The 24,732-nt window shown below is 46.5% G+C and overlaps 1 protein-coding gene across 1 annotated transcript in view; it reads left to right on the top strand.

Annotated features, from left to right (window-relative positions):
* LOC140070825 (dipeptidase 2-like) overlaps nt 1-24,732 on the top strand; it is a 755,511-nt gene that overhangs the window by 85,277 nt on the left and 645,502 nt on the right. The window contains exon 3 of the mRNA XM_072117775.1: nt 19,199-19,360. Within this exon, the coding sequence (XP_071973876.1) occupies nt 19,233-19,360 (128 nt within the window). The 5' untranslated portion in view covers nt 19,199-19,232. The remainder of the gene's footprint in view (nt 1-19,198; nt 19,361-24,732) is intronic.

Raw genomic sequence — 24,732 nt, 5'->3', positions numbered from 1 at the left:
AGCAGCGAAACATGGTGAATATCGGCTCACGGACCTTAGTGAATCCCGGCAGAACCCGAATCAGCGCCGGAGAACCCGCCGCTGGATCGCGACTGAACCGGGTAAGTAAATGTGCCCCAGTGTCTTATATTGATTTTTGCTCCTAAAGAGGCGCTAGGTCTTATTTTCAGGGGATGTCTTATTTTTCCAAGAACAAGAATTTACATTTATCGTTGAACAAAAAATCAACTTCTCTAACATCCTTATAACTCTCCAAACTCTAAATTTCATGCTGTATTTCTTGTGACTCCATTTCTATTAGAATCATTGGCCTCATGTTTAGTAAAAGCACTTCCCATAATGACCCTTCTTATCCTGGTAGCTGCTGGGATCACATTTGCAGCACAACAGCCAGTGACTTAATTCCATGAACTCTTCCCCATGTCACAACCTTCTGCAGCATCTAAAAGATTTCCTAATACTAATGTGTGGCGTGGGGTGAGGCTGCTGCAATGACTGCCGCTAGGTCTTATTTTCAGGGGATGTCTTATTTTGAGGGAAACAGGGTATGTAAAGAGTGTGAGCAAGTAATTGTTCTACTTATCGAAGCAGCCAACAGTGTAGCTGCCATCAACAGCTGTGGACCATGTGGCATGTGTTCTATCATTGATATGGGCGCTTATAGTGTGCACACCGATCTTAGCTGTGAGCACATTGAGCCATTTTAAAATTGCAAACACGGTTATATACAGGCAGTGGCGTAACTAGAGTGGCGTAACAGGCCCCGCTACAAAATTACCTATATAACTAATAATACCTCTGCCTTTTAACACGAGACTCCCGAACAACCCAAGGGAGATTTTTTTTTACAATACACCCCTTTTTTCCAAGTAACTGCATATATTTATGCCAAGTTTTTGACAAATGTACCCCTTTGACAAGTGCCCCCACCCTTTTTGCAAATTTTGCCCTTCACCATGATGCCCCCTGTGAGAAGCGGGTATTTTGGCACCCTAAGCAGGTTAAACAAATTGCTCTCAACTCCTCTACGACTAAGAGCGCATTCACCCGAATGTATGTCCGCCGGGTCGTAGCTGGACAGACATGCGTCCAGCGCCATGGAGAGGAGGTGGGTTGACCCCTCCCCTCTCCATAGAGATACACAGCACACGACGTCGTAATACGGGGAAAGATAGGACATGTCCTATCTTTTCCCTGTGTACGGAGTGGTACCGTGCCGCACATGTAAGGCACTGTACTGCCCGGAACCACTCTGTGCGCCCATTGCTGGGCTGTGCAGGACATATATACTTCCCCCAACGGTCATGTGAATGCAGCCTAACGATGGTGATAACATAGTTTATGCAACAGATTTTCATAGCCTCATTACAACACATACATGTATGTCATACACATATACAAATATATGTCACACACATAAATCACACACATATATGCATAACACAGACATACACACAAATATATATATATATATATATATATATATATATATATTATATATATATATACACACACACACACATATATACAGTATGCATAACACACATATTTATATACAGTATGCATAACACACACATATATACAGTATGCATAACACACATATTTATATACAGTATGCATAACACACACATATATACAGTATGCATAACACACATATTTATATACAGTATGCATAACACACACATATATACAGTATGCATAACACACATATTTATATACAGTATGCATAACACACACACACATATACAGTATGCATAACACACACACACACACACATATATATATATATAAATATATACACATGCATAAAAGAGCTATATATACACATATATATGCATAATACAGATATAAACACATATGCATAACACACAACAGTACACACATATATAGAGAATGCATGGCAGAACACATATGCAGATGTGTGTGTGTTTAACAAAGACATATTATTTATCCGTGTTATGCATATATCAGTTTGTATATATCTGTGTTATGCATATGTGTGTACATGTCACATATACACAGCACAGATATATACAGGTATATATATACATGTAAACAACTTAAAGACACTGTCCACTTACAGTTTTCGATGTGAAAGGCACAAAGCAGCCTCTGGATCTTCCGGCTCACGGCATACCCCTCCCTCTCTCTCTCAGTCCCGGCTCCACTTCAGGTCTCCTAGTAGGAGGGGGAGGAGTACAAGCTTCCCCACACTGCTTCCTGCCCCCAGCCCTGCACTGGGAACTTCTTATAGAGCAGCGGCTCCTCTGACAGGAGCACAGACCTTATCCTGCACCCGGCCATGTCCTGCATCAGGGGGGCCCGCGGTGCTCGCTGTTTAACCGGTTCAGGACATATCTACTTTATTCTCTGGGTCAATAAAATTACGCAGATACCAAATTTGTATAGGTTTTATAATGTTTTCATACATTTACAAAAATTAAAATGTATGCTGGCACCTGCGCTTAGTGCTGGCGGGTGTTACCGTTAAGCCTTTGTTGCAATATGCATCAAAGACTTACCGGCTATGGAGAGGGCTCAGCCCGTGAGCCCTCTCCATGCACCGGGACCCGACCGCCGCCGTGAATACACGGCGGGCGGTTGTGAACCTGTTAAAAAAACTGCATCTAACCTGTGCATTGCGACCTGTCTGCTCAGTATCTGAGCACACAGGGCAGATGCTGTTCTCCTAAACTGAGGACCTACGGGCAGCCATTAATAGTTGTTGGATACTACACTCTATTGTTGCTATAGATTCTTGGCTAAGCAGCCATATGTTTTTAGCACACATCTGAAGCTATTACATCTAAATAGTGTGGCAGCCATCACCAGCTGTTAGACTACAGAGCATTTGCTTAACCACTGCTACGGGCGCAGTCAGCGTGCTAACCGCTGTCAGTTGTGAGCCCACTGAGTGTCTTAATGATTGTTGATACAGACAAAAAATTATATTTGTGTAGTGACTAGGTGTGACACGAAACTCTATTGATACGTAAATGCTAGGCTAAGCAGCTAGATGACTGTAGCACACACCTGATGCTACTAAATTCAATCGATACTATCACTACTGTCCTCTTAGAGTGGCTTTGTATTTGTACCTATGTAGAAATAGTGATATGAAAATTAATGATCACATTTTGTAGGGTAAACAATGTTTTTATCATATATCCCAACAAAATTACACCAGATTATGGTTCTTGATACTTTCTACATTGTATCACACTCAACATCATCTGTACTTTAATCTCACCTATGATATCTCATTGATCTTATAGTATTAATAAAAGTTTTTAGTATAGCTGAAATATGGGCATTTTCTGAACTGTTTGTAACAGTTTTTGCTACTAAATATTTATATGCCCTAGTGAGATAAAGGGTCCACTCGTTTTTGTGTGATAAATGGCTATAAGTCTCCATATGCCTACACAGCGGTTTTAATTGGCAGTCTCTGTATGGAGAACTCTTACTTTTCAGACCTGCTTATACACATGAACACTCAGCTGGAAGTTGCTAATCTTGAGACCTTATCTCTAGAGATGAGCGAGCACTAAAATGGTCGGGTGCACGTTATTCGAGACAAACTTTTCCCGATGCTCGAGTGCCCGTCTCGAATAACGAACCCCATTGAAGTCAATGGGAGACTCGAGCATTTTTCCAGGGGACCAAGGGTCTGCACCTGGAAACCTCAGAAAATGATGGAAACACCACGGAAATGGACAGGAAACAGCAGGGGCAGCATGCATGGATGCCTCTGATGCTGCATAATCACACCATTATGCCAAAATTATGGGCAACAGCATGGCCATGACAGAGTGACCGAATGAGGCTAGATAGCATCTAAAACATCCAATAATTGACCCTGACACTATAGAAGACGGCATGCAGAGGCAGTGGCAGCAGCGGCAGGCTAGAGAGTGGCATGGCGACATACCCCAAATGGACTCAGGCTTCAAACCAATTAAAAAAATTCCTTTAGGCGAGGATAACGTGTAGCACTGTATGTATCAGTATTTTGCCTGGTTAAGGCGGCAGGGAGGAACCAAAGGAGGTGAGCAAGAAGCGCTAAAATGATTTCCTATGTGAACAAAAGGTTGACGGTATATTTAGCCGTTAACACTGCATGGTGGCGACATAGTGACCAAGTTCCATAACGTATCTGGTGGAACACCAGAAAAATGAGCATGACAAAGCTTCGTTGATAAGGGGACGACATGTGGAGGAAGCCATGGAGACGATTTCCATGATTAAGAGCGACAGTATGGGGCATGCATATTGCGCTGCTATGATTGAAACTTCAGGTCTCCAGCATGGCGGCGACAGATGGGCCGAGTTCCAATATGTATCTGGTGAAACACCCGAAAATTCTGCCCGACACAGCTTGTTTGATAAGGGGACGATGTATGGAGGCAGTAAAGTAGTAGTAGATTAAAGGTGCTGCAGTTAAAACTATGTTAGTTGGATCTTGGGATGGAGCTGACGGTCCGCTGCCAGGCGAGCTTTCTCCAATCCAAGCCCCTGCCTCTCGGCTCCTCCCCACCCAAAATGGGCCTGGGGGCCAGAAGCGTTTACTTTGAAAAAATTATAATTTTCAAAGCAGGCAGGGGCTACAAACAGCACTTCTAAGAACCTTTTGTATAAGATCAAGTGTAGTACTGTTTTTATAAGTAATTGGCCTGGTCATGGCGGGTGCAGGGAATGTAAACAGATGCGCAAGAAGCGCTGAAATAATATCGGTCAATGATAAAAGATTGGCGGTATATTTTGTGGATAACACAGCAGGGTGGCGACAAAGTTAACAATAGAGATGAGCGAACATGCTCGTCCGAGCTTGATGCTCGGTCGAGCATTAGGGTACTCGAAACTGCTCGTTGCTCGGACGAATACTTCGCCCGCTCGAGAAAATGGCAGCTCCCGCCGTTTTGCTTTTTGGCGGCCAGAAACAGAGCCAATCACAAGCCAGGAGACTCTGCACTCCACCCAGCATGACGTGGTACCCTTACACGTCGATAGCAGTGGTTGGCTGGCCAGATCAGGTGACCCTGGGATAGACTAGCCGCTGGCCGCGCTGCTCGGATCATTCTGTCTCTGGATGCCGCTAGGGAGAGAGCTGCTGCTGGTCAGGGAAAGCGTTAGGGTGTTCTATTAGCTTACTGTTAGGCAGGAGTGATTCTCAAAGAACCCAAAGGCCTTCTTAGGGCTACAATAACGTTCTACTTTTTTTATTTTAATTTGCATCTTTTACCATTTTGTGAGGAATTAGCAGGGGGACTTGCTACCGTTGTGTTTAGCTCTTAGTGGCACACATATCCATAGCAAAGACCGAAGTGGGAAAATTCAGTAGGGGTTGGATTTCTATTAGGCAATAACTCAGTGTCATCTCATCTGGCATAGTAGTGTGCTTCCTTTGATACTTGGCTAGAAAATAGCCATAGGAGAATACAAACAGCTTCTTGAAGCCTACAGTAGCGTTCTATATATTTGATTTCTGGTTGATCTGCTGGTGGCTTTAGTTTCTGCAGTGCATGTACTTGCCAATTCTGAGCAATTTGTAGTGAGACTTGCGACCGCTGTGTTCTGCGCTTAGTGGCGCACATATCCATAGCAAAGGCTGAAGTGGGAAAATTCAGTAGGGGTTGGATTTCTATTAGGCACTAACTCAGTGTCATCTCATCTGGCATAGTAGTGTGCTTCCTTTGATACTTGGCTAGAAAATAGCCATAGGAGAATACAAATAGCTTCTTGAAGCCTACAGTAGCGTTCTATATATTTGATTTCTGGTTGATCTGCTGGTGGCTGTAGTTTCTGCAGTGCATGTACTTGCCAATTCTGAGCAATTTGTAGTGAGACTTGCGACCGCTGTGTTCTGCGCTTAGTGGCGCACATATCCATAGCAAAGGCTGAAGTGGCAAAATTCAGTAGGGGTTGGATTTCTATTAGGCAATAACTCAGTGTCATCTCATCTGGCATAGTAGTGTGCTTCCTTTGATACTTGGCTAGAAAATAGCCATAGGAGAATACAAACAGCTTCTTGAAGCCTACAGTAGCGTTCTATATATTTGATTTCTGGTTGATCTGCTGGTGGCTTTAGTTTCTGCAGTGCATGTACTTGCCAATTCTGAGCAATTTGTAGTGAGACTTGCGACCGCTGTGTTCTGCGCTTAGTGGCTCACATATCCATAGCAAAGGCTGAAGTGGGAAAATTCAGTAGGGGTTGGATTTCTATTAGGCACTAACTCAGTGTCATCTCATCTGGCATAGTAGTGTGCTTCCTTTGATACTTGGCTAGAAAATAGCCATAGGAGAATACAAATAGCTTCTTGAAGCCTACAGTAGCGTTCTATATATTTGATTTCTGGTTGATCTGCTGGTGGCTGTAGTTTCTGCAGTGCATGTACTTGCCAATTCTGAGCAATTTGTAGTGAGACTTGCGACCGCTGTGTTCTGCGCTTAGTGGCGCACATATCCATAGCAAAGGCTGAAGTGGCAAAATTCAGTAGGGGTTGGATTTCTATTAGGCAATAACTCAGTGTCATCTCATCTGGCATAGTAGTGTGCTTCCTTTGATACTTGGCTAGAAAATAGCCATAGGAGAATACAAACAGCTTCTTGAAGCCTACAGTAGCGTTCTATATATTTGATTTCTGGTTGATCTGCTGGTGGCTTTAGTTTCTGCAGTGCATGTACTTGCCAATTCTGAGCAATTTGTAGTGAGACTTGCGACCGCTGTGTTCTGCGCTTAGTGGCGCACATATTCATAGCAAAGGCTGAAGTGGGAAAATTCAGTAGGGGTTGGATTTCTATTAGGCACTAACTCAGTGTCATCTCATCTGGCATAGTAGTGTGCTTCCTTTGATACTTGGCTAGAAAATAGCCATAGGAGAATACAAATAGCTTCTTGAAGCCTACAGTAGCGTTCTATATATTTGATTTCTGGTTGATCTGCTGGTGGCTGTAGTTTCTGCAGTGCATGTACTTGCCAATTCTGAGCAATTTGTAGTGAGACTTGCGACCGCTGTGTTCTGCGCTTAGTGGCGCACATATCCATAGCAAAGGCTGAAGTGGCAAAATTCAGTAGGGGTTGGATTTCTATTAGGCAATAACTCAGTGTCATCTCATCTGGCATAGTAGTGTGCTTCCTTTGATACTTGGCTAGAAAATAGCCATAGGAGAATACAAACAGCTTCTTGAAGCCTACAGTAGCGTTCTATATATTTGATTTCTGGTTGATCTGCTGGTGGCTTTAGTTTCTGCAGTGCATGTACTTGCCAATTCTGAGCAATTTGTAGTGAGACTTGCGACCGCTGTGTTCTGCGCTTAGTGGCGCACATATCCATAGCAAAGGCTGAAGTGGGAAAATTCAGTAGGGGTTGGATTTCTATTAGGCACTAACTCAGTGTCATCTCATCTGGCATAGTAGTGTGCTTCCTTTGATACTTGGCTAGAAAATAGCCATAGGAGAATACAAATAGCTTCTTGAAGCCTACAGTAGCGTTCTATATATTTGATTTCTGGTTGATCTGCTGGTGGCTGTAGTTTCTGCAGTGCATGTACTTGCCAATTCTGAGCAATTTGTAGTGAGACTTGCGACCGCTGTGTTCTGCGCTTAGTGGCGCACATATCCATAGCAAAGGCTGAAGTGGGAAAATTCAGTAGGGGTTGGATTTCTATTAGGCACTAACTCAGTGTCATCTCATCTGGCATAGTAGTGTGCTTCCTTTGATACTTGGCTAGAAAATAGCCATAGCAATAGGATAGGATTGTTTGGTTCTAAAAACTCAAAAAAAAACAAAAAACACAAAAAAAAACAAAAAACACAAAAAAACACAAAAAAAAACAAAAAAAAGTAAAAAAAAAAAAAAAGTTATAACTCTCATTTTAAAAATGTTTAACCCCAGGGCTAGGGGTAGAGGACGAGGGCGGGGACGTGGGCGTCCAACTACTGCAGGGGTCAGAGGCCGTGGTCCTGGGCGGGGTGAGACACCACCTGCTGATGAGGGAGCAGGGGAACGCCGCAGAGCTACACTCCCTAGGTTCATGTCTGAAGTTACTGGGACTCGTGGTAGAGCACTGTTGAGGCCAGAACAGTGCGAACAGGTGATGTCGTGGATTGCTGACAATGCTTCAAGCAATTTGTCCACCACCAGTCAGTCTTCCACGCAGTCCACCCATGTCACCGAAATCCCCACTCCTCCAGCTCCTGCACCTCAGCCTCCTCCCCCCCAGTCTGCCCCCTCCCAGGAAAATTTGCCATTTGAACCGGCATACTCTGAGGAACTGTTTTCTGGACCCTTCCCACAGTCACAAACCACTTGTCCGGTTGCTGCTGAGCAATTTTCCGATGCCCAGGTTTTCCACCAGTCACAGTCTGTGGGTGATGATGACCTTCTTGACGTAGTGGAAGTGTGTAAAGAGGTGTCCGACGATGAGGAGACACGGTTGTCAGACAGTGGGGAAGTTGTTGTCAGGGCAGGAAGTCCGAGGGGGGAGCAGACTGAGGGATCGGAGGATGATGAGGTGACAGACCCAAGCTGGGTTGAGAGGCCGGGTGAACACAGTGCTTCTGAGACGGAGGAGAGTCCTCGACCTGAACAGGTTGGAAGAGGCAGTGGTGGGGCCAGACGGAGAGGCAGGGCCAGAGCTGGTGCATCAGCGCCACTGTCAACTAGTGAAGCTCCCGTGGTGAGGGCTCTTGCGGCGAGGGCTAGATCTTCAGAAGTGTGGAGGTTCTTTAAGGAAACACCGGATGACCGACGGACTGTGGTGTGCAACATTTGCCAAACCAGGCTCAGCAGGGGTTCCACCACTACTAGCTTAACTACCACCAGTATGCGCAGGCATATGAATGCTAAGCACCCCACTCAGTGGCAACAAGCCCGTTCACCTCCGGCCGTGCACACCACTGCTCCTTCCCCTGTGTCAGCTGCTAGTCAGCCCCCTGCCCAGGACCCTGCCACAAAAACCCCATCGTCGCCTCCACGATCCTCCACAGCATCCACCAGCGTTCAGCTCTCCATACCCCAGACGCTGGAGCGGAAACGCAAATATAGTGCAACCCACCCGCACGCCCAAGCCCTTAATGTGCACATCTCCAGATTGCTTAGCCTGGAGATGCTGCCCTATAGGCTAGTAGAGACCGAGGCCTTTCGCAACCTCATGGCGGCGGCCGCCCCTCGGTATTCGGTCCCCAGCCGCCACTACTTTTCCCGATGTGCCGTCCCAGCCCTGCACCAGCACGTGTCAGACAACATCATCCGTGCCCTGACCAACGCCGTTTCTGACAAGGTCCACCTGACCACGGACACGTGGAAGAGTGCTGCCGGGCAGGGCCACTATATATCGCTGACGGCACATTGGGTTAACTTGGTGGAGGCTGGGACCGAGTCTGACCCTGGGGCTGCTCATATACTGCCGACGCCGAGGATTGCGGGGCCTACCTCGGTCCAGGTGTTTCAGGCCTACTATGCCTCCTCCTCCTCCCACCCCTCCTCCACCTCCTCCTCCGAACTACCATCCGTGGGCACGGCGCCATCAGTCGGTAGCTCTAGGCACAGCAGCAGTGCCGTCGCTAAGCGACAGCAGGCGGTGCTCAAACTGCTGAGCCTAGGCGACAAAAGGCACACCGCCCAAGAGCTATTACAGGGCATCACGGCGCAGACTGATCTGTGGCTGGCACCGCTGAACCTCAAGCCGGGAATGGTTGTGTGTGACAACGGCCGTAACCTGGTGGCGGCTCTGCAACTCGGCAGACTGACACATGTGCCATGCCTGGCCCATGTGTTAAATCTGATAGTGCAGCGTTTCCTCAAGACATACCCCAATCTGTCTGATTTGCTCACGAAGGTGCGCCGCATCTGTGCGCATTTCAGGAAGTCCAGCCCAGATGCTGCCACTCTCAGGGCAGCGCAGCGCCGCCTCCAACTGCCCGCTCACCGACTGTTGTGCGACGTGCCCACGAGGTGGAATTCAACACTGACCATGTTATCCAGAGTTTACCAGCAGCGCAGAGCGATTGTAGACTGCCAGATGTCAACTTCCACCAGAACTGGTAGTCAGGTCAGTCAGCTTCCTCAAGTCTACAATGAGGAGTGGACGTGGATGTCTGATATCTGTCAGGTGCTGAGTAACTTTGAGGAGTCAACACAGATGGTCAGTGGCGATGCCGCCATCATCAGCCTCACCATCCCGCTGCTTGGCCTGTTGAAAAACTCTCTGGTCAGCATGAAGTCGGAAGCTTTGCGCTCGTCACAAGAGACGGGGGAAGAATATTCCCTTGTTGATAGCCAAAGCACCCTGAGGTCTGTTTCTCAGCGCATATCGGAGGAGGTGGAGGTGGAGGAGGATGAGGAGGAAGAGGAGGAGAATGTTGGCGAGACACAAGAGGGGACCATTGTTGAGTCCTTCACTGTTCAGCGTGTATGGGCAGAAGAAGAGGAGTTGGAGGAGTTGGAGGAGGAGGAAATGGACAGTCAGGCCAGTGAGGGGAGTGAATTCTTACGCGTTGGTACTCTGGCGCATATGGCAGATTTCATGCTAGGCTGCCTATCCCGTGACCCTCGCGTTCAAAGAATTTATTCCAGCACCGATTACTGGGTGTTCACTCCCCTGGACCCACGGTACAAGCAAAATCTTGCCACTCTCATCCCTGCAGAGGAAAGGAGTGTGAGAATGCATGAATACCAGCAGGCCCTGGTGCACAAGCTGAAACAGTATTTCCCTTCTGACAGCGCTAGCGGCAGAGTGCGTAGTTCTGCGGGACAAGTAGCGAGGGAGAGTAGGCGAGCAGGCAGCTTGTCCAGCACTGGCAAGGGTACGCTTTACAAGGCTTTTGCCAGCTTTATGTCACCCCAGCAAGACACTGTCACCTGTCCCCAGTCTCGGCAGAGTAGGGCTGATCTTTACAGAAAGATGGTGAGGGAGTACGTAGCTGACCATACCATCGTCCTAAATGATCACACAGCTCCCTACAACTACTGGGTTTCAAAGCTGGACATGTGGCACGAACTGGCGCTGTACGCCTTGGAGGTTCTTGCCTGCCCTGCCGCTAGCGTCTTGTCCGAGCGGGTTTTCAGTGCAGCTGGTGGCATCATCACCGATAAGCGTACACGCCTGTCGACTGACAGCGCTGACAGGCTGACGCTTATTAAAATGAATAAAGGCTGGATTTCTCAGAATTTCCAATCTCCACCAGGTGAAGGAAGCTCAACCTGAATAATTGATCCACTCCTCCTCCTCCTCCTCATTTTCCTCCTTCTCCTCCTCTTTGTACAGTAAAGCAGAGGAAAATGGCTATTTTTTGACAGGGCCCACTGGCTCTTGCTATAGTACTTCATGCATTTAATTTTTCTGGAGGGCCACCTACCCGGTCCTCTGTTTGAAACAATTTTTGTGAGTGCCACATACAGGCACTCAATCTATTCCATTTTTCTGGAGGGCCACCTACCCGGTCCTCTGGTTTGAACAATTTTTGGGACTGCCACATACAGGCACTCAATCTATTCCATTTTACTGGAGGGCCACCTACCTGCTCCTCTGGTTTGAAGAATTTTTGGGACTGCCACATACAGGCACTCAATCTATTCCATTTTACTGGAGGGCCACCTACCTGCTCCTCTGGTTTGAACAATTTTTGGGACTGCCACATACAGGCACTCAATCTATTCCATTTTACTGGAGGGCCACCTACCTGCTCCTCTGGTTTGAAGAATTTTTGGGACTGCCACATACAGGCACTCAATCTATTCCATTTTACTGGAGGGCCACCTACCTGCTCCTCTGGTTTGAACAATTTTTGGGACTGCCACATACAGGCACTCAATCTATTCCATTTTACTGGAGGGCCACCTACCTGCTCCTCTGGTTTGAAGAATTTTTGGGACTGCCACATACAGGCACTCAATCTATTCCATTTTACTGGAGGGCCACCTACCTGCTCCTCTGGTTTGAACAATTTTTGGGACTGCCACATACAGGCACTCAATCTATTCCATTTTACTGGAGGGCCACCTACCTGCTCCTCTGGTTTGAAGAATTTTTGGGACTGCCACATACAGGCACTCAATCTATCCCATTTTACTGGAGGGCCACCTACCTGCTCCTCTGGTTTGAAAAATGTTTGGGACTGCCACATACAGGCACTATCCAAATTAAATTGTCTCCATAGCAGCCTCCACACGTTGTCTCCATTGCTACCTCCAAAAGTCGTCCATATAGCTGCCTCCATACATCGTCCCTTTATCAAACGAGGTGTGTCAGGCAGAAATTTGGGTTGTTTTCATGGATTCCACATCAAAGTTGTTAACTTTGTCGCCACCCTGCTGTGTTATCCACAAAATATACTGGCAAACTTTTACCATTTAGGGATATTATTTCAGCGCTTCTTGCGCATCTGTTTACATTCCCCTCACCCGGCATATCCTAAACTTATAAGAACGCTACTACACTTGATCTTATACAAAAGGTTCTTAGAAGTGCTGTTTGGGGAGTAGCCTAGAGACAGGGGCTTGGATTGGCGAAAGCTCGCCTGGCAGCGGAACGCCAGCTCCATGCGCATCATGCGCTTCTTGCGCATCTGTTTACATTCCCCTAACCCGCCATATCCCAAACTTATAAGAACGCTACTACACTTAACTTGGTGCAGGCTGGGACCGAGTCTGACCCTGGGGCTGGTCATATACTGCCGACGCAGAGAATTGCGGGGCCTACCTCGGTCCAGGTCTCAAAGGCCTACTATACCTCCTCCCACCCCTCCTCCACCTCCTCCTCCTCCGAATTACCATCCGTGGGCATGGCGCCATCAGTCGGTAGCTCTAGGCACAGCAGCAGTGCCGTCGCTAAGCGACAGCAGGCGGTGCTGAAACTGCTGAGCCTAGGCGATAAAAGGCACACCGCCCAAGAGCTATTACAGGGCATTCCACATCAAAGTTGTTAACTTTGTCGCCACCCTGCTGTGTAATCCACAAAATATACTTGCAAACTTTTACCATTTAGGGATATTATTTCAGCGCTTCTTGCGCATCTGTTTACATTCCCCTCACCCGCCATATCCTAAACTTATAAGAACGCTACTACACTTGATCTTATACAAAAGTGCTGTTTGGGGAGTAGCCTAGAGACAGGGGCTTGGATTTGCGAAAGCTCGCCTGGCAGCGGAGCGCCAGCTCCATGCGCATCATGCGCTTCTTGCGCATCTGTTTACATTCCCCTCACCCGGCATATCCTAAACTTATAAGAACGCTACTACACTTGATCTTATACAAAAGTGCTGTTTGGGGAGTAGCCTAGAGACAGGGGCTTGGATTGGCGAAAGCTCGCCTGGCAGCGGAGCGCCAGCTCCATGCCAAGATCCAACTAACATAGTTTTAACTGCAGCACCTTTAATCTACTACTAGTTCACTGCCTCCATACATGGTCCCCTTATCAAACGAGCTGTGTCAGGCAGAATTTTGGGTTGTTTTCATGGCTTCCATGTTAACTTTGTCGCCACCCTGCTGTGTAATCCACAAAATATACTGGCAAACTTTTATCATGTACCGATATTATTTGAGCACTTCTTGCTCACCTCCTTTGGTTCCTCTCTGCCACCCATTGGTTTGAAGCCTGAGTCCATTTAGGGTATGTCGCCATGACACTCTCTAGCCTGCTGCCGCTGCCTCTGCATGCCGTCCCCTATAGTGTCAGGGTCAATTATTGCATGTTTTAGATGCTATCTAGCTTCATTCTGTCACTCTGTCATGGCCATGCTGTTGCCCATAATTTTGGCATAATGGTGCGTTTAAGCAGCCTCAGAGGCATCCATGCATGCTGCCCCTGCTGTTTCCTGTCCATTTCCGTGGTGTTTCCATCCTTTTCTGAGGTTCCCAGGTGTTTGGCCAAGCTTCCCTGTGCAGAGCCTTGGTCCCCTTGAAAAATGCTCGAGTCTCCCATTGACTTCAATGGGGTTCGTTATTCGAGACGAGCACTCGAGCATCGGGAAAAGTTCGTCTCGAATAACGAGTACCCGAGCATTTTAGTGTTCGCTCATCTCTAGTTAACAAGTTTGATGTGGAAGCCATGAAAACAACCCAAAATTCTGACTGACACAGCTTGTTTGCTAAGGGGACGATGTATGGAGGCAGCTATATGGACGACTTTTGGAGGCAGCTATGGAGACAATTTAATTTGGATAGTGCCTGTATGTGGCAGTCCAAAAAAGTTTTCAAACCAGAGGAGCAGGTAGGTGATCATCCAGAAAAATTAAATAGATTGAGTGCCTGTATGTGGCAGTCCAAAAAAGTTTTCAAACCAGAGGACCGGGTAGGTGGCCCTCCATAAAAATTAAATACATAGAGTACTAAAGCTAGAGCCAGTTGGCCCTGGCAAAAATAGCCAGTTTCCTCTGCTTTAGTGTACAAAGAGGAGGAGAAGGAAAAAAATGAGGAGGAGGAGTGCATACATTATTCAGCTTGAGCTTCTTTCACCTGGTGGAGAATGGAAATCCTGAGAAATCCAGGCTTTATTCATCTTGATAAGCATCAGCCTGTCAGCGCTGTCAGTCGATAGGCGTGTACGCTTATCGGTGATGATGCCACCAGCTGCACTGAAAACCCGCTCAACACGCTAGCGGCAGGGCAGTCAAGAACCTCCAAGGCGTACAGCGCCAGTTCGTGCCACATGTCCAGCTTTGAAACCCAGTAGTTGTAGGGAGCTGTGTGATCATTTAGGACGATGGTATGGTCAGCTACGTACACCCTCACCATCTTTCTGTAAAGATCAGCCCTACTCTGCCGAGACTGGGGACAGGTGACAGTGTCTTGCTGGGGTGACATAAAACTGGCAAAGGCCTTGTAAAGCGTACCCCTGCCAGTGCTGGACAAGCTGCCTGCTCGCTTACTCTCCCTCGCTACTTGTCCCGCAGAAGTACGCCCTCTGCCGCTAGCGCTGTCAGGAGGGAAATACTGTTCCACCAGGGCCTGTTGGTATTCATGCATTCATTCTCACACTCCTTTCCTCTACAGAGATGAGAGTGGAAAGATTTTGCTTGTACCGTGGGTCCAGGAGAGTAATCGGTGCTGGAATAAATTCTTTGAACGCGAGGGTAACGGGATAGGCAGCATGAAATCTGCCATATGCGCCAGGGTCCCAACGCACAAGAATTCACTCCCCTCACTGGCCTGACTGTCCATTTCCTCCTCCTCCAACTCCTCTTCTTCTGCCCATACATGCTGAACAGTGAAGGACTGAGCAATGCTCCCCTCTTCTGTCTCGCCAACATTCTCCTCCTCTTCCTCCTCATCCTCCTCCGATATGCGATGAGAAACAGACCTGAGGGTGCTTTGGCTATCAACAAGGGAATCTTCTTCCCCTGTCTCTTGTGACGACTGCAAAGCTTCCAACTTCATGCTGACCAGAGAGTTTTTCAACAGGCCAAGCAGCGGGATGGTGAGGCCGATGATGGCGGCATCGCCACTGACCATCTGTGTTGACTCCTCAAAGTTACTCAGCACCTGACAGATATCAGACATCCATGTCCACTCCTCATTGTAGACTTGAGGAAGCTGACTGACCTGACTACCAGTTCTGGTGGAAGTTGACATCTGGCAGTCTACAATCGCTCTGCGCTGCTGGTAAACTCTGGATAACATGGTTAATGTTGAATTCCACCTCGTGAGCACATCGCACAACAGTCGGTGAGCGGGCAGTTGGAGGTGGCGCTGCGCTGCCCTGAGAGTGGCAGCATCTGTGCTGGACTTCCTGAAATGCGCATAGATGCAGCGCACCTTCGTGAGCAAATCAGACAGATTGCGGTATGTCTTGAGGAACCGCTGAACTATGAGATTTAACACATGGGCCGGGCATGGCACATGTGTCAGTCTGCCGAGTTGCAGAGCCGCCACCAGGATACGGCCGTTGTCACACACAACCATGCCTGGGTTCAGGTTCAGCGGTGCCAGCCACAGATCAGTCTGTGCCGTGATGCCCTGTAATAGCTCTTGGGCGGTGTGACTTTTATCGCCTAGGCTCAGCCGTTTGAGCACCGCCTGCTGTCTCTTAGCGATGGCACTGCTGCTGTGCCCAGAGCTACCGACTGATGGCGCCATGCCCACGCATGGTAATGCGGAGGAGGAGGAGGGGTGAGAGAAGGAGGAGGCATAGTAGGCCTGAGAGACCTGGACCAAGGTAGGCCCCGCAATCCTCGGCGTCGGCAGTATATGACCAGCCCCAGGGTCAGACTCAGTCCCAGCCTCCACCAAGTTAACCCAATGTGCAGTCAGCGATACATAGTGGCCCTGCCAGGCAGCACTCGTCCACGTGTCCGTGGTCAGGTGGACCTTGTCAGAAACAGTGTTGGTCAGGGCACGGATGATGTTGTCTGACAGGTGCCGGTGCAGGGTTGGGACGGCACATCGGGAAAAGTAGTGGCGGCTGGGGACCGAATACCTAGGGGCAGCCGTCGCCATGAGGTTGCGAAAGGCCTCAGTCTCTACCAGCCTATAGGGCAGCATCTCCAGGCTGAGTAATTTGGAGATGTGGACGTTGAGGGCTTGGGCGTGTGGGTGGGTTGCACTGTATTTCCTCTTGCGCTCCAGCGTCTGGGGACGCTGCGCTTGGAAACATTGGTGGACGCTGTGGAAGATCGTGGAGGCGAAGCTGTGGTTTTCACACGGGAGGTGTTTGGGCCGGGGTCCTGGGCAGGGGGCTGACTAGCAGAGGCAGTAGATGACACAGGGGAAAGGAGCAGTGGTGTGCCCAGCCGGAGGTGAACGGCCTTGGTGCCATTGAGTGGGGTGTTTAGCATTCATATGCCTGCGCATACTGGTGGTGGTTAAGCTGGTAGTGGTGGAACCCCTGCTGATCCTGGTGTGGCACAGGTTGCACACCACAGTCGGTCGGTCATCCGGTGTTTCTTTAAAGATCCTCCAGACTTCTGAAAATCTAGCCCTCGCCATGGGAGCTTCACTACATGAAACATTTGGCGCTGATGCACCAGCTCCGGCCCTGCCTCTCCGTCTTGCCCCACCAATGCCTCTTCCAACCTTTTCTCGTCGAGGACTCACCTCTGTCTCGGAAGCGCTGTGTTCACCCGGCCTATCAACCCAGCTTGGGTCTGTCACCTCATCATCCTCCGATCCCTCAGTCTGCTCCCCCCTCGGACTTCCTGCCCTGACAACAACTTCATCACTGTCTGACAACCGTGTCTCCTCATCGTCCGACACTTCTTTACACACTTCTTCCACTACGTCAACAATGTCATCATCACCCACAGACTGTGCCCGGTGGAAAACCTGGGCATCGGGAAAGAGCTCAGCAGCAACCAGACAAGTGGTTTGTGACTCTGGGAAGGGTCCAGAAAACAGTTCCTCAGAGTATGCCGGTTCAAATGCAAAATTTTCCTGGGAGGGGGCAGACTGGGGGGGAAGGAGGCTGAGGTGGAGGAGCTGGAGGAGTGCTGATTTCGGTGACATGGGTGGACTGCGTGGAAGACTGACTGGTGGACAAATGGCTAGAAGCATTGTCCGCAATCCACGACATCACCTGTTCGCACTGTTCTGACCTCAACAGTGCTCTACCACGAGTCCCAGTAACTTGAGACATGAACTAGGGAGTGTAGCTCGGCAGACTTCGCCTAATTCAATCAAACCCCTAATAAATTGTCCAAGTTAGGTGTTTGAGATGGATATGTGTGTCACTAAGAGCTAAATAGAACGTTCGCAAGTCTCCCTGCCAATTCGTCACAATATGGTACTAGCTGCACTACTAGTGCCAGCAAGCCCAGCCACAAGCAACGAAAAAAAAAAAAGGGCTGTTGGATTCTTTTAGACTCACTCCTGCCTAACAGTAAGTTAATATAACACCCTTACGCTTTCCCTGACCAGCAGCTCTCTCCCTAACGGCATCCAGACAGAGAATGATGCAAGCAGTGCAGTCAGGGTCTAGTCTATTCCAGGGTCACCTGATCAGGCCAGCCAGCCACTGCTATCGACGTGTAAGTGTACCACGTCATGCTGGGTGGAGTACAGAGTCTCCTGGCTTGTGATTGGCTCTGTTTCTGGCCGCCAAAAATCAAAACGGCGTGAGATGCCATTTTCTCGAGCTGGCGAAATACTCGTCCGAGCAACGAGCAGTTTCGAGTATGCTAATGCTCGAACGAGCATCAAGCTCGGACGAGTGTGTTCGCTTATCTCTACTTATCTCCACTGCAAACAAAAGGATCTAACATATTGGGGCTCATTTACTCAGGGTTGCACTGCTCACTTTCATTGGACTTTGCGCTGTTTCCAGGGATTACAAGGTTTGGACAGGTATTTGTGTCTGCGCTGGAATTTTGGCGCACGCGATCTGTTATTGTTGCGGCTGCGCTGGCTTCCATGCTATACAAATTGGGGGGCATGCTGTCAGACGATCCAACTGATTCGGACTAAGCGCAGGATTTAAAAGGGTTGCCCACTTTCAGCAAATATTTGATAAGGTTTGTGTAAGGAAAAGTTATCCAGTTTTCCAATATACTTTCTGCATAAATTCCTCATGGTTTTCTAGATCTCTTCTTGCAGTCCTTCTACAGAAAGCTTCTTTGTATACTTCCAGTGGTTATAATCTGTCCATGTGATCTGATGGACATAGACAGAGAGTAATAGGAGTTGAATGATAATACCGTTCGTGGACCTGCATGTCCATCTTCACTTAAAAGATGGTGATCTCTGTCGGACCTGAGCAGGGAAGCAACACATGCAGGATATCGGGCACACTATCTCAGTGAATCGCGGCACATTATCGTCGGACAATGCACTTTCGGTGAACTCCAGCGGACAGGTAAGTAAATGTGCCCCATTTACTAACATATAGTTCTCTAAAAATTCCCTCTGGGGAAATCTTACCTTTCAGGTTCTATCACACAAAATGAAGGCACATATATGTGCACAATGTATATACTTATAAATTGGACCTGGGCCAATCTGTTAATTTTATATATTTAAAAAAAAAAAATTCTATTTTTTTACGGTTCATTTTACAATTTAATTGTTTGATAAAATTCTATTTGTTATTTTGGATCCTCTATAGTTTGTTCCATATCTAAAGCAAAACTAACTTGAAAAGGCTGGGAAGATGGATATGTAATCTTATGATAATAATTTAAAATGAAAAATTACTGTAGTATGATACTGATGAAGTAGAACCAACAGTTAACAAAAGTAACACTTAATGTTTATGCTTTTAATTACAGGTTCCACTAATTTTGTTGTCTGTGGATTAAACAAATGGTTTTTCAAAATGTTTTGTGGAGTAAATTTTTATTGTGTATCTTCACTCAAATTATTTCTTGTTCCATTGATGATTTGTCCCTAAGAGCAAAGAAACTCATGGAGTCAACCCCTCTAATCGATGGGTGAGTTTATTTATTTCTTAATTTTTATATAATGCCACAATTTGAGTTGTCACAAAACCAGTGTATCATAGTTTAATTAAATAAGTTTAAATAAAAATTCATATCCATCGAGTCCATCTTATATCTATAGGGCTGATCCAAATGAAGGCAAGAAAAGCCAGTTGGTGGATCCCAATAGGTCCACAGTAAGAGAAAACAATGCTTTAGTAGTGGTTTTGATTATTCTCATAACTTCCCCATGCATTCCACAAAGGAATTAGCCCTCATATTGGAACTGCTATTGTTTCGATCACAAAGTGAATGGTCATATATATTCAGCTGTAATACTAGATGCGCTATATCTGTGCTTGACTGCTTTAAAGTGTGTATACTGCTTTATTATATATTGACTCATTGACAATACCTTGAATATTGTTATATGCCGATTTCAATAAAGTTTATTGAACAGAAAAACAAGGCTTTATAACTTCTAATACAGAAAACAAAACACATTTGAATTGTAAGCTCTTGATTTTTGATTAATATGCTGGTCATTTTATATCATGCCATTATTTGTTAGAATGTTAGAATCACCTGCAACATTGAGCTTTCCTGTCATGCATGTGCAACACTGATGTGCTCCAGTTGCACTGTGTAGGTGCTACTGCCCTACTTACTGTCCTGAAAGCCATTTGACTTCTGGCGCCCGGTTTTCTTAATTTTAACTTAAGATCTGTGCCACACTTGCTCACTTTGCTTATAATTCAAGTGGCTTATGTTATCAGTGGAATTCCCAAAAGTTGAATTTTGTGTGCTGAGAGTGACTTTGCGGTTTGGTGGATGTATTTCTCCTTCTTATTAGGAGGAGGGATTAGTGTACACAGGTGAATATGGGAGAGCGACTTACTCAGGTTGCTGTCACGTTGCAGTTAAAATTGCATCGTGATCACTTTTGAGGTAATTTTAGGTGCAGTTTCTCATTTTAACTATTGAAAGACATTAACTCAAATTCACCTATTCTGGTTATGTCTTTCACTTGTTAAATTAACAAAACTGCATCAAAGGGCACGGTCACACGTTACAGTTACAACTGCATTGCAATCAATTTTGAGGTGGTTTTAGGTGCAGTTTTGTTAATTTAACAGGTAAAAGACATGAACTGAACAGGCAAATTTGAGGGGAAACCTGTTTCACAAATGTGTGATTGCACCCAAAAGCCACCTCAAAACTAATTGTGATGCAGTTTTAACTGCAACGTGTGACCGCACTCTCAGGGGCTTGTTCACTTTACTTGTGATTCAAGTGCCCAGTGGTTTATCTGTTTTGTTTAGGGGAAAAAACTTACAATTTTCTCTTGTGTCAAAAATATCTATGGTTCGGGTCCTCCAGAGTCTGCGCTGGAATTTTGGTGCACATTATCTGTTATAGGTGCGGCTGCACTGGCTTCCATGCTACACAAATTGAAGGGCTGATATTTTGGAAGACTGATCTTTTGGAAGACTTTCTGACTCAGTGCCAATTTTCGTGATATAACAGCTGACTGCTTGAGTAGTCTGTCAAAATGTTTTCCACCGACCTTATGTGAATCCCTTATTATGAATGCAAAATGTTGTTCTGCTAAAGAGATAATTAGAAAGGTCAGCTGCATAAGACCTGGACTTTTTGTCCCTCCTTGTCTGTTCACATAAGCAATAGCAATAGCTGCAGACGTAACTGAAAACCCAAAGCCTGCTAGGAGAGGGAGTACCTCTTGAAGTCCCTTTAGGACCGCAAAAGGCTATTTGAGAATAGCATTCTTTTGAGGACCCGGATAGACCTAATTCGTGAGATGCGATACCGAAAAAGGAAGGAAAAAATGAGCACCGATGGTAACAATAAAACCACAATTTTATTAGTTATAATTAAAAAGGGTAACATGTAACAAGACAGAGTGATAACGCAGCAAGCATATGTGGGTGCTGAGCAGCAGGAAACGTTCAGTGAGCTATAAGGTTATACAGATATAATAAGCAGAGTGCCAAAGTGCATAGAACTGAACATTAAATGAAGAAGTATTATTGCATCACAATTATAAGAGGCACACAGACAGCCATAAAAAGTAGTGGTAATACCTGAAATCCAGTGGCAGTAATCCAGGGACGCGTTTCGTCCACTCAGGACTTTGCCAAGGGGGGATGCCAGAAAGGTGTGAGCAGATTAAAAACTGGAGCTGACCAATAGGGATTAAGAACGCACCTGTGCAAGATGATGAGATGAAAAGACGTAGGAGGTGGTAAGATGTATGGCGCATGTCCGGGAGCATGTGCGCCGGAACGAGGACGGGACACACGCATCATCCGGAGCAGTCACGTGATCCGGACTATGCGATGGCCGTCCGGCCGCCCGCGCAGGCGCCCAGCGTGAGATGCATGGAACCTAAGGGAGGCCTTTTTTTTTAGATTCTCTGGGACTAGCCACTATTTTTACTTATCATTCAACCAGGCTACACCCTTACTCACAATTCAGTTACATTTATATAGTTCCTTATCTTTTTTACACATTCTGACATAATTTTAAACATTGCATCATTTATTAAATCTATACGCTTATTACAGTTCATTCTTAGCTCTACTTTTCTCTCCTCCAGCTTAGTTCCCTGAGCGATCGCTAGGGACACTTGTTATACACTTGCGTCCCACTCTGGAATGCATGCGGCATTAATAGAAGCCGGAATGTCACTTCCGGCTTCTGGCACGCCAGTTCTTATTCCCAGCGATCGCACCAGAATGCCAGCGCCATTTCTCCTGAGTGGACGTATCCGCTGATTCTCTCTACCCTGCGCCTAAGCGGTTATAATACTGCGTTTTTACAATTATACCTGTATACCTTGAAATCCGGTGAGTATAAAGACATTCCCACACATATCTACATGATGTTTTTACACTATATTACCGATATACCTTGCTTGTATTACCTTCATTTATGGAGGTTCATTTATGTTTATTTTACATCATGCAAACCTTTTATATCCAGTTGATCTCCCTGAAACCTACTTTGCCCAATAAGTCCTATTTTGACCTTTAAGAAAAATGACAAATGTTATCTTAGATTGATTCTAATATAAACCCGGTTAACGTTTATTAAGTTATATATACACCTACCTAGGGACACTATCGCTGATATCCGCTGATATTTTTATTCACTTCCTCATGGCAATCTAACATGATACCTGCTGTATATCTCATAATATGAATTATTGATTAACTATCTTTACTAGAGATGAGGGAGCACTAAAATGCTCGGGTACTCGTTATTCGAGACGAACTTTTCCCGATTTTTCAAGGGGACCAAGGCTCTGCACAGGGAAGCTTGGCCAAACACCTGGGAACCTCAGAAAAGGATGGAAACACCACGGAAATGGACAGGAAACAGCAGGGGCAGCATGCATGGATGCCTCTGAGGCTGCTTAATCGTACCATTATGCCAAAATTATGGGCAACAGCATGGCCATGACAGAGTGACCGAATGAGGCTAGATAGCATCTAAAATATCCAATAATTGACCCTGACACTATAGGGGACGCCATGCAGAGGCAGCGGCAGGCTAGAGAGTGTCATGGCGACATACCCTAAATGGACTCAGGCTTCAAATGGGTGGCAGAGAGGAACCAAAGGAGGTGAGCAAGAAGCGCTGAAATGATTTCCTATGTGAACAAAAGGTTGACGGTATATATAGTCGATAACACAGCATGGTGGCGACATAGTGACCAAGTTCCATAACGTATCTGGTGAAACACCCGAAAAATGAGCCTGACACAGCTCTTTTGATAAGGGGACGACATGTGGAGGCAGCCATGGAGACGACTTCCATGATTAAGAGCGACAGTATGGGGCATTCATATTGCTCGTTTGATAAGGGGATGATGTACTGCATATCCTCTCGTGCTCCAGCGTCTCTAGTACAGAGAGTTGAAAGTTGCGCATGGAGACATTGGTGGATGCTGTGGAGGATCGTGGAGGCAAAATGGACAGAAAACAGCAGGGGCAGCATGCATGGATGCCTTTGAGGCTGCCTAATCTTGGGATGGAGCTGGCGGTCCACTGCCAGATGAGCTGTCGCCTGTCCAAGCCCCTGTCTCTCGGCTCCTCCCCACCCAAAATGGACCTGGGGGCCAGAAGAGTTTACTTTGAAAAAATTATAATTTTCAAAGCAGGCCGGGTCGTTTGAATATTTCACCAAGGAATAATGGAATAGCATAGTGGTTCTATTTTTAATTGTTTTTTCGGAAATGGTTCCATGATTAAGAGCGACAGTATGGGGCATCCATATTGCGCTGCTATGATTGCAACTTCAGGTCTCCAGCATGGCGGCGACAGATGGGCCGAGTTCCACTATGTATCTGGTGAAACACCTGAAAATTCTGCCTGACACAGCTCGTTTGATAAGGGGACGATGTATGGAGGCAGAGAACTAGTAGTAGATTAAAGGTGCTGCAGTTAAAACTATGTTAGTTGGATCTTGGGATGGAGCTGGCGCTCCGCTGCCAGGCGAGCTTTCGCCTATCCAAGCCCCTGTCTCACGGCTACTCCCCAAACAGCACTTCTAAGAACCTTTTGTATAAAATCAAGTGTAGTAGTGTTCTTATAAGTTTGGGATATGGCGGGTGAGGGGAATGTAAACAGATGCGCAAGAAGTGCTGAAATAATATCGGTAAATGATAAAAGTTTGCCAGTATATTTTGTGGATTACACAGCAGGGTGGCGACAAAGTTAACAAGTTTGAAGTGGAAGCCATGAAAACAACCCAAAATTCTGCCTGACACAGCTCGTTTGATAAGGGGACCATGTATAGAGGCAGTGAATTAGTAGTAGATTAAAGGTGCTGCAGTTAAAACTATGTTAGTTGGATCTTGGGATGGAGCTGGCGCTCCGCTGCCAGGCGAGCTTTCGCCAATCCAAGTCCCTGTCTCTAGGCTACTCCCCAAACAGCACTTCTAAGAACCTTTTGTATAAGATCAAGTGTAGTAATGTTCTTATAAGTTTGGGTTATGGCGGGTGAGGGGAATGTAAACAGATGCGCAAGAAGCACTGAAATAATATCGGTAAATGATAAAAGTTTGCCAGTATATTTTGTGGATTACACAACCGGGTGGCGACAAAGTTAACAAGTTTGATGTGGAAGCCATGAAAACAACCCAAAATTCTGCCTGACACAGTTCGTTTGATAAGGAGACCATGTATGGAGGCAGCTATATGGACGACTTTTGGAGGCAGCTATGGCGATGACGTGTGGAGGTAGCAATTGAGACAACGTGTGGAGGCAGCTAAAAAGACGACGTGTGGAGGCTGCTATGGAGACAATTTAATTTGGATAGTGCCTGTATGTGGCAGTCCAAAAAAGTTTTCAAACCAAAG

Source organism: Engystomops pustulosus, chromosome 7, assembly GCF_040894005.1.
Source record: "Engystomops pustulosus chromosome 7, aEngPut4.maternal, whole genome shotgun sequence".
Lineage (NCBI taxonomy): Eukaryota > Metazoa > Chordata > Amphibia > Anura > Leptodactylidae > Engystomops > Engystomops pustulosus.
This window is presented reverse-complemented; position numbering and strand designations above follow the sequence as displayed.